The following is a 12,965-nucleotide window of genomic DNA, read 5'->3' on the forward strand; positions in this document are numbered from 1 at the left end:
TAATTACAGAGGTTAATGGTTATAGCTCACTGTCAGTCAAAACTCAGGGGGAAAATGATGCATTGTCGGAACAGGCTCGATTTTGATTGGTGAGTAAATACCGTGTGTTGGGAAAATGTCTCTTTATTTTCTATCTAGAAAAACATACTTTAAAAAATACATTATGATAAAAGTGTTAGTGATATATACATTGATTACCTTTAAGCAACCGTTTCATAAAATAAGTAGTCCGATTCTGTATGTTTGTTTATTTTTATTTTTTAATCCGTATTTTTTGCATTCATTTATGTAATTCTTTATTTCTTTATATGTCAACTTGTGTGTATACAAAATATATATTATGTTCATATATGTTCTTGAATAAATAAAGGAAGAAAAAACCGATTCCGTATGTTGGGTTTGACTTCCTGTCTGCAGGGGAAGTGGGTGACTTGGTGTCTAAATGTTTTGGTATTTGTGTCAAAGTTTATTATATATTCTAGCCTCACAGAAGTTGTCTGATGTGATATTTCTTCATCCATTGCACAGTGGACTCATTTGGTTTGTTACAGAAGGATTGTAATCAATGTTACACTGTTTCATATCAATCTCTGTCTGCGCCTTAGACTTCCACACCTTCAGTACACATCATTAAAAACACACTATTGTCCTTACAGTGTTTATTAAGCTTTTCATCTTCCAATACTGTGTCAAACCAGACATTTACATTTTTATAAAGGCACAGTTTTGTTCAGAAAAAAAACACTGATTTTATTTACAGCAAATGTTCGGACGCACACATCCTATAACTCCTGCCAGTCAAAAGGACCCCCCAATAATTGGACCATTTTGTAAATATATAAAACTTTCAAGCCCTTGTTCTTTATTCAAAAATGTAAAATGAACTATTTATTTTACAGTTTAATATTAAATGTAACTCCATGCCATCGGTTTAAAAACTAAATAGTGCGAAAAAGCAAAACATTTCAAAAATATGTGGCTACATTGAAAGAAAGGACTAGTTATATATCCAAATATGATTTCAGAAATAACTTGGCCTGGTAAAATATATTGATATGCTTCCACATGATGAATTAAATGGTTGCTGGCTGGATCTTTTTTAGCAAGCAGCTAGAGGACCTAAACATATTTTCACATTGTTGAAAGGCTTTCAACATCTTGAAAAGTAAACCAGTATAAAATAAACAAATGAATGGTTCCTGGTGATGCATCAAGTTATAAAACAGCATTTAATTGGTTAAATGATTGTCTGAAATGAATTGATGTCCAAACAGGAAGGATGTTATGGATACATTTCCTTGCTCAAAGTTTGCCAAACAATTTATAGGAATACTCTCTGCATTTGTTTGTGAAATGATGGCATATCAAACAGCCCTGCTGTTGTAGCCACAGTTAAGAGGAGACAATGACACATGCACAAAGACTGAGAAAGACATCTGTGGAAAAACTACATATAACTTAGGTCACTTTTCATGATCATGCACAGGTCACATGATTATTGCTTTATTTTACAATCTAGGGGGGAATTATTTAGTGAAACCAATAGTACCACCATTGAACAATCAAATATGCAGAGTTCTACACATTTTCGGCACCACTTAAAACAAACTAAAAGTAAAACAAAATAAATCACATTAGTTTATCTTTGCTCCACAGGATGATGTTCACTCCCTTTATGGGGTCATGTTTCCAAAAGCCATACATGGCTTTAGCACCATATCTTGCATTATGTCCTTTCATTAAGAAAACTGCCAAAAAATGTGCAAAACACAACATTGTGATTCCAAATTGAAATGGCTATAATGCAGTTCGATGGTGCCGTTTTTTCAAGCGCTATCTGCACATCTCTTCACATGTAACTTTGTCAAAAGGAAATAATATTAGCATTTTTAGGATATGAAATACACAACCGCCTTGTGACCCAGAGCTACATCATATATTGTGGTGCTTTTTGTGCCCATCTTCATAGTAGACTGAGAACACCTGATACATAATTGTCAGGCTGTGTTCATCAGAGTTTCATGTCACTGCTTTTCTGGCCATCTTTACTCTCCACAGTCACTCTAATGATAGACATCTAAAACATACTGGGATATTTGGTCAGTCTCTGTAATAACTATAGCTAAAAGTTACTAAAAAAAGAAAATGGCCTATCAATAACTAGAAAGTATTTAGACAATTAAAACACTGTTAACCCTCTTCTGAAGAAGCTGGTTTTCACTTTATCTTCCAAATGTCCTTGGTCCAATAAAAAATTCAGTAGGTTGCTCTAACGGAGTCGTTAACCACAGTCCTGTAAAAAAATATTCTTTCTACACTACACTATCAAGAGTGGCCAAATGTGAGAAAAGGGCTCAAAGACAGCGTTATAGACAACAGAGGGAATAAAAGGAGAAGTACAGTACAAATGTTCATGAAGGAAGAAGGCACAGATTTGAAGAGTTGAGACTAGAAGTCAGAAAGGTAGCAGAAGTCACAGAAAGGGACAAAGGAGGAAAAATAAAGAGTTTTAAAAATGGATGAAATGTCTATCTGTCCTTGGATCCAAGCTTCTCAATCAAGTCCTGCAGTGGAGCGAGCTCTCGCCTGTCGATGAGGTTGAACTCCTACAAGAAAGAAACATTCAATATCTGATAAGTTCACATTACAAATAGTTCATATAACATGTTTAAGCTGCACATACACAATCTAACTAGTGTTGTAATCGTCCCAAAGATAAGTGCAAAAGAAGCAGTAGCATTGACATGTTTGGAGGCCAAATGCAATGCCTGAATACAATATTTTAGTTTAACTAGGCACAACTCAAATCATTTAACCCAGGGGTGTCCAAACTGCAGACCTTTATGAATCGGCCCTCAGCAAATTAAAAAAGTGAAATATGGCCAGCAAATGAAACTTCCGCTTGTCTTATATTGTACTTCTTAAATATATATGTTCAAATATATTACACACAGTATTCATGTGTTAATAAGCCCAATGTCAAATCAATTCAGTCGATTGAAGTTGAAAACATGTTCTAACAAATCTTAGTTGATAAGAAAAAGCCCAATAACAAATGTACATAACAAGCTTGAAATACACCCTTCATATGTCCTCTTATTATGATCAATCTGACGCTTCTGTTTTAAGGAATGAGCTGCCAACACAATACATGAAACCCTATTGACAGCTGAGAAATGTTCAAGTATCAAGCATCATTGACCTACATTGGATTGATTTTTCCAACTTATAACTGAGCTTATGAGGCAATATACCTCTAGGGAGCGGCCCAGCCCTTCCAATATGTTTCTGTATGTGGCACTCGGTGAAAAAAGTTTGGACACCCCTGCTTTAACCCATCACACATGCAAGCGTCCTCTGCCATGTTAGACCTTCAATCGGGGAAATAGCTAATTGTATCCATTTGTTGAAGTAACCAAGGAATCTCTAAAGCATAAGTCAGTCTTTGGCAGAAAAATCCACACTGACTCTGTTCCAACATGAAAGGCCTGTTGCAGATACAAATGCTTACATAATAATCTGGCAAATACCAGACTAAGCGTTGCAGGGCGTTAGATATAATGGATGAAACACGATAGCATTCACAGCCACATCCCATAAAAAGATGTCTTGTTATTTTGTTCTGAGCAAAGAAGGAGAGCAGTTATTTCATTAAGTGATACAAATATGTATATATGTTCATTTTAATTCATTTCTTATTTTATAGTTATTTATCACTTTGATTTTATCCTTAATTGTATTAATCCGTGTGAATCTGTCCTGTTTTTTTCAATCTTACCCTGTTGCTGTTAAACTACTGAATTTCCCCACTGGGATTAATAAAGGTCCATCTTATCTTAAACATTGACCCTTTAATAAATGTAGTGTTGCTTGATAGAATAGAATAGAATTGGGAGGGATGAAACCCTCTTTAAATGGTCACACATGCAGAGCACACAGTGAAAGTTGTTCTCTGCATTTAACCCATCCTAGTACCAGGAGTCTAGTACTAGGAGCAGTGGGCAGCTATTGTACAGCACCCGGGGAGCAATGGGAGTGAGGGGGGAAGGGGGGTGTCCGGTGCCTTGCTCAAGGGCACCACGGCAGGACAGGAGGTGAACTGGGACCTCTCCAAGTAGCAGTCCACGCTCCATATTTTAGGTCTGGTTGGGGACTTGAACCGGCGACCCTACGGCTCACAGTCCAAGCCCCTACTGACTAGGGATGGGTACCGAGCCCCGGTATTAAACGGGCCCCGGGGCTGAATTATTAAAGACCGTGGTACCGTTAAGCTCCGACGTTATCGGTCTTTTTATCGGTACTGGAGACATCTAAAAAATATGTCATGTGTATTATTGCTACACAAACATTATATTGCAGTTTTAGTGTCGCCAACTCCGTTTCTAATACGCAAAAAGACTGCAAAATGCGTCATTTTTTGTATTTTCGATCTCTCCAATCCAGACGAGAGATCTCTCTCCCCCGCCTGTGTGCGAGGGGGCGGGGCAGTTTACACACACGCAGCTGCTACATGCAGCAACACACACACACACGGAGGAGATGGCGGAGAGAACGCGCTCCGAGGTGTGGTTAAACTTTACCCGTCTCGCTCGTTGCCTTAAAGTGCAATAAGAGTTTAGCATGTCAGGGCGGTAACACGAGCAATTTGTCTAAACATCTTGCAAAAGTGCACCACGTTCAGACGGAGAAATGCACCGGGTTCGACTGTCTCTCTAGTAGCTCTGTAGCCCCATCCACGAGTAACGTTTCCACGTCAGGTATATTATGTATGCTAGCAGCAACACACGGAGCTAACTCAATGATTCAAACATGGGTTAATGATTAGAGGGAACTGAGTTATTTAGTTTGTTAAAGTTTCAGCCATTCTGTTCACAGTTCTGTCATCAGATTATTTAATATGATTTGTTAAAACGTTGTTGTTTCTGTTGATGTGAAATATTATGTATTTCATTTAAATAAAAAGCAATGTTAGTTTTGTTCACAATTTGTTAATTTTCATTTAATTGTTTATTTGAATAGGGACAATGCACATTAATGAACACTTTAGACAAATAATGCTTCAAGTGTAAATATGCCGGATTTTAGCTTTGAGCTAATTTCCATTCGTAGTCCCTGACATACAACATATAGTTAGTTTACCTCATTTTTCTCTCCAAAAGAACCGATAAGAGTACCGTTAAAAGACCGGACCGATAAGCGGTACCGATAAAAGTAGTAGTACCGTTAAAACCTTAACGATACCCATAGGGCGGTGGTAGCGAAGTCCATAGGGACTTGGCTTGGCAACTGGAAGGTCACCAGTTCAAGTCCCAGAAAGACCAAGTGCTACCGAGGTGTCCCTGAGCAAGGCACCATTCCCTACACTGCTCCCCGGGCGCCGGACATGATGGCAGCCCACTGCTCCTAACACTAGGATGGGTCAAATGCAGAGAAACCCTTTCGTTACATAGTGCCTGTACTACGTAATGACAATAAGTTGAATCTTCAATCTTCAATCCCTACTACTGACTGAGCCACTGCTTGCAAATGTTGTTAGTTGTGCCTGGTTAAACAAACATATGATTTGACTCGTTTTAACATATGAGCAATATTACAGAAATGTTACTAGTTCCTGAGAAGTCAGAACATGTTTTATGGTAATATGACTTGGGACTGCAATTCAAACCTGTACCAACATGTCAAATGGGAAGAGCATATATGGATTACAGGGCTTTAGAAAGAAAGCAGTGATTTGATCCTTTTTTTATAGCAGAATAATCTCACCTGAACGAAAAAAATGAAGTGCTTGAAAGAGGTGTTGAGGTGGGCCTCCTCCTGCAGCTGCATCACGGAGTCAAAATGTTGGTGGTAGATGTGAGCGTAAACCCTGAACAGACGCTTCAGGATGGTTTTGGCCACAGACATGAAGTTCTTGGGGAAGGGAACTCCTGTGGGACAAAGCACGGTGGAAAACAATGATGTCAAGAAAAGAGCTTGTGTGTTGTCAAAAAGCGAGCATGTGGATAGACAGTATTTCAAAAAAGTCCTAGAGAGAGGAGATACAGAGCAGTCAGACCGTATTGTCCCCATTCGGTTACATTTCCTCTGTACTGCTCCACTTTAAGTTGTTATTAAACACTGAATAGGAGATTAAATGCAACAACTATCAGTTTTAATATTCAACATTCACATTATTACGACACTGTCCATTGTATTTAATTGCAGTCTTATTATACCCCAACATGTTAGCATTCTGTTGCAAATATGTTGTAGTCTTTGACACATTAACTGATGTCATCTTCACTTCTTGTTTGTTTTGGGGCTTTCTGCCTCAGTCTGATCTGCAGCATGTGAGGCACATGATCATTTGGAGTGAAGTCAGGTGACTGGCTTTGACAGTCAACAACATTAACTTCCCTTGGTTGCCTTATCTTTATGTTTAGGATCATTGTTCTGCTGCTTGGGCTCAACCAAATAGTTTGAAGCTTCATAACATTCATAATGTTGACATTCAAGCATTGTTGAGTCCAAACATACAAATATATTGAAGGAAGATACATGTAACCATTTCCCAACATAGAGGTTTCATTGTAGTTTGTTCCCCAACTGCTGAAAATGAAAATGCCTTGTTAATCATAACTCACCGATCTTTGAAGGAAAAAGTGTCTCATCATCCAGTTGATCCTGCACCCAGGTCATCAGGTAGTCGATGTATTTGGGGGCGGAGCATTTGATGGGCTTCTTAATATTGGTGCCATCAGCCCAGTGATACTCATACCTACAGAGAAACAGATTGCCACCTCTTGTTATACTGACTTATTTCACTACAGCAAACTTGCATAAAGGACGTGTAAATTAAAGCTCGTGTTCAACATGCTCTTATTCTGCCTTCCTGTCAAGACATAACATCATCTGGAGGTGAAATAATAAAAGAGCAGAACAGGGGAAATGCAAAACTAGCAACAATCATATTCTTGACTATGTCAACAGGAAGTGAACTGCCGTCTCTTCCTCCCGATTACAGACTGAACACAGACAGTCTTGGCAGGAGAGGGGAAAGAGGAAGTTCCACATCTAGATTCTAACCAAACAGCCTCAACAGGGACCGCACGCCACGTTTAAATCCTGTTTCCTCATTCGACATTTAGATGCATTTTAATTTCATACACTTTAGCTGTCTTAGCCACTAACAATCTGAATCTATAGTTGGGCTGTGAATTAAAGGTCCTTTCCCAATTCTGGGTGAGATAAGGTTTTACCAATTGAACTTTAAAGGTCCCCTATTATACTCTTTTCCATCAATATATTATAGGTCTCAGATATATACAAAACATGTCTCTGAAGTGTTTGTCTGAAATACCAAACAGATCATTGCAGCATCCCATAATCCCCTCTGTTTCAGCCCTGTTTCAAAAGTGCTGATTCTCTGTCTGTTACTTTAGATGAAAATAAGGAGCCCCTCCCCACGCCCCTCTGAGAGATATTTGGTTAAAAAGAACACAATGGTGCTCTAGGAGGAGATTCAGGTGATAAGGTGTGGGGGGGGGGTTACCTTGGTTGGTTATTGGCTAAAAAGCTAAAAAATCGTTATGACATCATAAAGTGTCCAATCTGATCAGCTCGATTTCAGACAGGTTTTTATATAAATGGATCAGGACAAAAAGAGAGAGAATCTTTTTTTCCTGAAACTTCCAGAATCTCTTTACACAGAGGGGACACATGTTCAGGGGTGCACATAACTTTTTTTTAGTGAGTTACTCAGATGAGTACCAGGAGACAGCGTTTGGTACTCACCCCACACGAAGCGTGGTCCTCCTCAGTGTCTCCTTCACTGTCCTCTATTTACACTTCTTGCATGCTAGATGATGAAGATGATGAAGATGCACCTCCCCGTCTCTTTTTAAGCCTCCGATTTGCTTTCTCCAAAACTTGTTGCCAAAACTGTGAAGTCCTTGCATTTCCTGAGGCCAAGTGGAAGGATCAAATACTAAGAAATGATCACATGACTTGAAGTCATATCTGATTTCAGATGTGGGAAGTTACTAAGTACACTTATTCAAGTACTGTACTTAAGAACAATTTGGAGATATTTGTACTTTACTTGACTTTGATGCTACTTTGTACTTCTACTCCACTACAGTTCAGAGGTAAATGGTGTACTTTACTCCACTACATGTATTTAATACCTTTAGTTACTTTACAGATCTGGATTAATGATGTGAAATATAATCAAGTCTTAATCAGACTGTAGTTCCACCTGGAGTAAATCCACAAGCTACCCTGCAGTATACAAAGTCATTCAAACTAGCTGCACCTTTTCCAGCTCTGATAACACTTTAATGATCAATCATTAGAAAACATATCATATATATTATTCTGAAATGGACCAATCTGCAGCATGACTACTTTTACTGTCGCTACTTTAACTATATTTTGATAATACTTTTCTAATTTTACTTGAGTAACATTTTGAATGTTACTCAAGTAATACTTTTACTGTAACAGAATATTCCTACACTCTGGTACTTCTACTCAAGTACAAGATCTGAGTACTTCTTCCACCTCTGTCGTATTTCAAACTCTTCCATAACACCCCGAGTAAGTTTGCAACTGTGTGTTTCACTCCACTTTGTTGTAGATAAAACTGCAGGAGCTTGACCACAGAGCGTGACCGTTGTGATCAGCTGATTTTGTGTGTGGGCGGGGCACAGAGTGTGCACAGGGGAGTCTCCCACTGCAGCCAGTTGGCGGAGTTTTGGCACAATTCTGTTGTTCATACCGACGTTAACCCTCCCTTTGCACACGGTGAACAACTCTGTCGTCCAGTGATCTAAGCCTCTGCCTCCTGTAAAGCTTCACAGGTCCGTCGGTTATGTCCTGCGCGGCTCGGCCAGCACCCAGTACAATCAGTCATAGAAAGCCCGAAGATTTGTTGCAGGGAGCGAAACGGCAACGTAGCTGCTTAATGTTTTTTTTTTACATGTCTAGTAGTTTACTCCATTGAGTGTTGACAAGAAACACGTGTTTTGTTTTGATGTTTTGAGGTACGCAAAGGCGTGTAGTGACACAAGTGACGTTACGCAATTCATATTTGTGCCGGGCATGCGTACCAGTTATGTGCACCCCTGCACATGTTTATGTATAAAAGACATGAAAAAGTGGATTTTGCATAATAGGTGACCTTTAAGATGAAGGTGATTTTTACCTTAATTTGGCATTATTAAAACCGTTACTTAATTGATGCATGCAGGAAAAGGACAGTGTTGGCTGTTACCTCGGTCCAGCAGACATCACGGAGCAGCTGGTCTCTGTGCAGAACTCAGTGATGGTGCCGTACAGCATGTTGATCTGGTTGAAGAAATCCACCGCTGAAAGAAAGTGCTAAAAGTATTAATGTTGTCTAGAAAAGTTCATGCTCATAACAATAAACAACTAAATAGTGTCACCTTATTTACATTTGGTGGTTTTCTCTAGTCTTTTTATACAATGTAGACAGTGTGTGACCAGCAATTCAAAATACACCATCTGTAACTATACTTTTACTTACTGCTTTACAACTCTCTTATGTTTGTATACAGTACATGTAATTATCATTAAGCACATAGGTTTACCTTCCTGTTGCCATGAATAGGATCTTCTTTTACTTTTGAATACATATTTAATGAGCATTGTTGGAGGGAACCTGAAACCTAAGATGTATGTTTCCAAAGACATTACATTACATGTCACTTGTTAGACGCTTTTATCCAAAGCGACTTGCATACATTCAGTACTGTGGGCAATCCCCACTGGAGCAATTTGGGGTGAAGTGTCTTGCCCAGGGACACAACGACATGCTGACTGCAGTGGGACTCGAACTTGCTACCCCCCTGATTCAAAGTTCAGCGCACTAAGTTCAGCGCACTATCGCACTGAGCCACAGCCTCCACAAAGACTCCAATCCTGTTTTGCATATGATAGATAAAGAACTACAACTTGTATCTGGTTGTTGTTTCTCTATTTATTTATTTTACACAAGGTACAGTCTAGTGTAAAACTAATAATGTGAATACAACAAAACATAAAAACATTTACGCATGTGTGTATGCTCTATTTTCACCTAATGACTATTCATAGTTTCTGTAAACTGTCTTTTATTTTCTGTTTAAAATCATTCTCCTTTTAATACCCCTGCTAACATTGCAAATCTTGACTCATAATTTATCAAATTGATGTGTGTGTTTGTTTTGACCTCTTCCTTCCTTTACCACTTAATGATGTAAATGTTAAACCCCTAGGAACAAGGCTTTTATTGTCATGTGTACATAGCTACAGACAGTGTAGTTATGACAATACAAATCTTAGGTCACAGGCTCCTCCAACAGTGCAACAACAATAAAACAGATAAAATAGTACAGGTAAATAAAATAAAATACTGAAATAATACGAAGAAAAAAGGCAGAGTTAGAGAGGAGCCAAAGACACGGCAGCCCTCATCACCGGCGCCATCTTCTTTTAGGAACATTATGTTTAGATATTTAAAATTGTGGTTTCTGGACTGACTTATGTTATTTTATAAATAGCTTTATTTTTGCATTCAACAACTCACTGTTGACAGCGATCCACTCATTGAGATCCTCTCCCTCAGGCAGCATGACGGCCTGCCTCAGGTTCCCACTGCCCAGCGTGGCCTCAGCATGTTTCAGCAGCTCGTACTGGTGGGAGCCTTCTGGGATGTTCTTCTTCGGCTTGAAAGTCTTGGATGAGCGATTGCCACTGCAGAGAAACAAAAGTGGAGCTGAGCAGTTGTCATGTGACACGTTTGAAAGGCTTGTGGAGGAGTAGCTGCTCCTCTTGGGCCTCCACATGTGAGGATCCTTCCTGTGAGGTTTGAGCAATCAGCAGCTGACATTATGGCAAACGTCATAGTGAAATGATTCAAAATGGCCTTAAGATGCTAGGTTAAGATGCTCTTGTTTTTAGTTGTCTTGACTAATGTAACACTATAAATTGGCCAACCAAATACAGACATGACATGTGAAAACTTCAGACCATGCAGAATGCTGTTTCTGGGGTTTTAATCATAAATATAATGAGAGGTTATATGAAAGATAAGATGTACTTTATTGATCCCTAAATTGGGAAATGTTTTCGTTGCAGCAGCATGTAAAACAAAGTATTGCACATAACTAGGAATAAAAAGTAGTAAGACATTTTAAACTATACAATATACACATCTCAAAATAGCAATTAAAACAGAACTGAAAATATAAAAGTTGATATAAAAGATATCTGTAAACTATCTGACTTCTGTTTTGTGCATCCTACAATGGCTCCCTGTATATTTAAGAATGTATTTTAAAGTGTTTATCTTAGTTTTAAGAGACACATAATTAATACAACCCCTTTTGTATCATATATCATTATATCACCCATGGTTTTGATCCTTCATGATCATCCGCAGCCTTCCTTAGACTGTTGGCAAGGATGCCACAAACACCTTTGGAGATGCTACTTTTTTTGCCACAGTGCCAAAAAAGGTGGAGCACTTTGCCTTTAAATACTATCCATGCTGACTCTTTTAAATATATCCTATAACAAGCAGCTGTCCGTTTTTATCCTTTTTGATTCAATTCAATTATAAGATAATAGGAACACTCATGTTCTCCATTTCACCTTCAGGGTAGCTTTTACATATTAGTCCAGTTGTAACTTAAGTGTGATTGTATTTCACATTATTAATCCAAATGTGCAAACTAAATAAAGATATTAAATACATGTAGTGGAGTAAAAGTACATTATTTACCTCTGAATTGTAGTGGAGTAAAATTACAAAGTAGCAATACAATTGAAATACTCATGGAAAGTACAAGTACCTACCTACAAATTGTACTTAAATACAGTACTTGAGTAACTGTATTTAATTACTTTACACCACTGGTAAACAACGAGACACTTAATCACATTATTCGACGTTTAGCAACCTCCCAACGAGGTCAGGTCTGCACATTGAAACATAATAACTGAACACGTATTGTCCTAGCCTAATTAAATGGAAAAGTGATAATATCAGCTAAGTGGGCTAACCTAGCGTCAACCGTCATGCTAGCCAAGTTAACTAACGTTTGATAAAAAGTTGGTGAGTGCTGGAAACACACACATAAACACAGTTGACAGATTAAGTAAAGGCGACGTATTGTAAGTTAAATACAAATGCGTTTTAAGGTAAACCTGAACGTGTTATGAATACACAGTGGTTAACGGTTGTTGTCTGTAACGGTGTCTCACTTTGACGCCAGTTACTTCCCCTGATGGAACTTCGTAGCTAACATTAACCACAACGTAACTAAGCACAATATCTGCTCATTGTACTTACAACAAGAAGCTCATCTTGGCGAAGCGGTCGTCGAAGAGCCTCGATCACAACTCTAGTTTAGTAAACAGGTATTAGTTTTACAATCACCCAGAAGGAACCACTTGTCAACGATGCCTGCTAACAGTGAGGCTAACATGAACTGCACCCTCTGAGGCTCTTCCTCTATCTCTGTAGCGGCCCGCCGGCAGACTGTCGCCCCCTGGCGGCTGCATCTGGTACTGACACTCTGCACATACTGCATCTGGTACTGACACTCTGCACATACTGCATCTCGTACTAACATACATCCATGCCATGGTACTAACACTCTGCACACACTGCATCTGGTACTACCACTCTGCACATAATGTATCGGGTACTACCACTCTGCACATAATGTATCTGGTACTACCACTCTGCACATACTGCATCTGGTACTACCTCTCCCCCATACTGTAACTGTAGAGAAATTAAGTTGTAGACACTTACTTTATTTTGAATTTTGAATTTAGTTACAATAAAGCAAAGACATACACAATATACAGTAAGTAGGTACCAGAAACCTTTACATGGCTTACCAGAGAAAGAAAAGGGGAAAAAAGCTGGGTATTACATTGACAATTCCTGAGAATAGTCTGAAGCTGCCAGTCGA

The 12,965-nt window shown here is 38.8% G+C and overlaps 1 protein-coding gene across 1 annotated transcript; it reads right to left on the reverse strand.

The window, feature by feature from the left end:
- Window positions 1-644: 644 nt before the first annotated feature.
- On the reverse strand, window positions 645-12,505 carry mob1a (MOB kinase activator 1A). The gene is made up of 6 exons (XM_034148619.1): window positions 12,335-12,505; window positions 10,568-10,734; window positions 9,254-9,347; window positions 6,624-6,757; window positions 5,764-5,927; window positions 645-2,606 (listed from the first exon to the last, which is right to left on the reverse strand). The coding sequence occupies exons 1-6, from the start codon at window positions 12,346-12,348 to the stop codon at window positions 2,529-2,531; spliced, it is 651 nt and encodes a 216-aa protein (XP_034004510.1). The 5' UTR covers window positions 12,349-12,505; the 3' UTR covers window positions 645-2,528.
- Between the last annotated feature and the right edge of the window lie 460 nt (window positions 12,506-12,965).

The sequence above is a fragment of the Trematomus bernacchii genome, unplaced genomic scaffold (assembly GCF_902827165.1).
Source record: "Trematomus bernacchii unplaced genomic scaffold, fTreBer1.1, whole genome shotgun sequence".
Classification (NCBI taxonomy): Eukaryota; Metazoa; Chordata; class Actinopteri; order Perciformes; family Nototheniidae; genus Trematomus; species Trematomus bernacchii.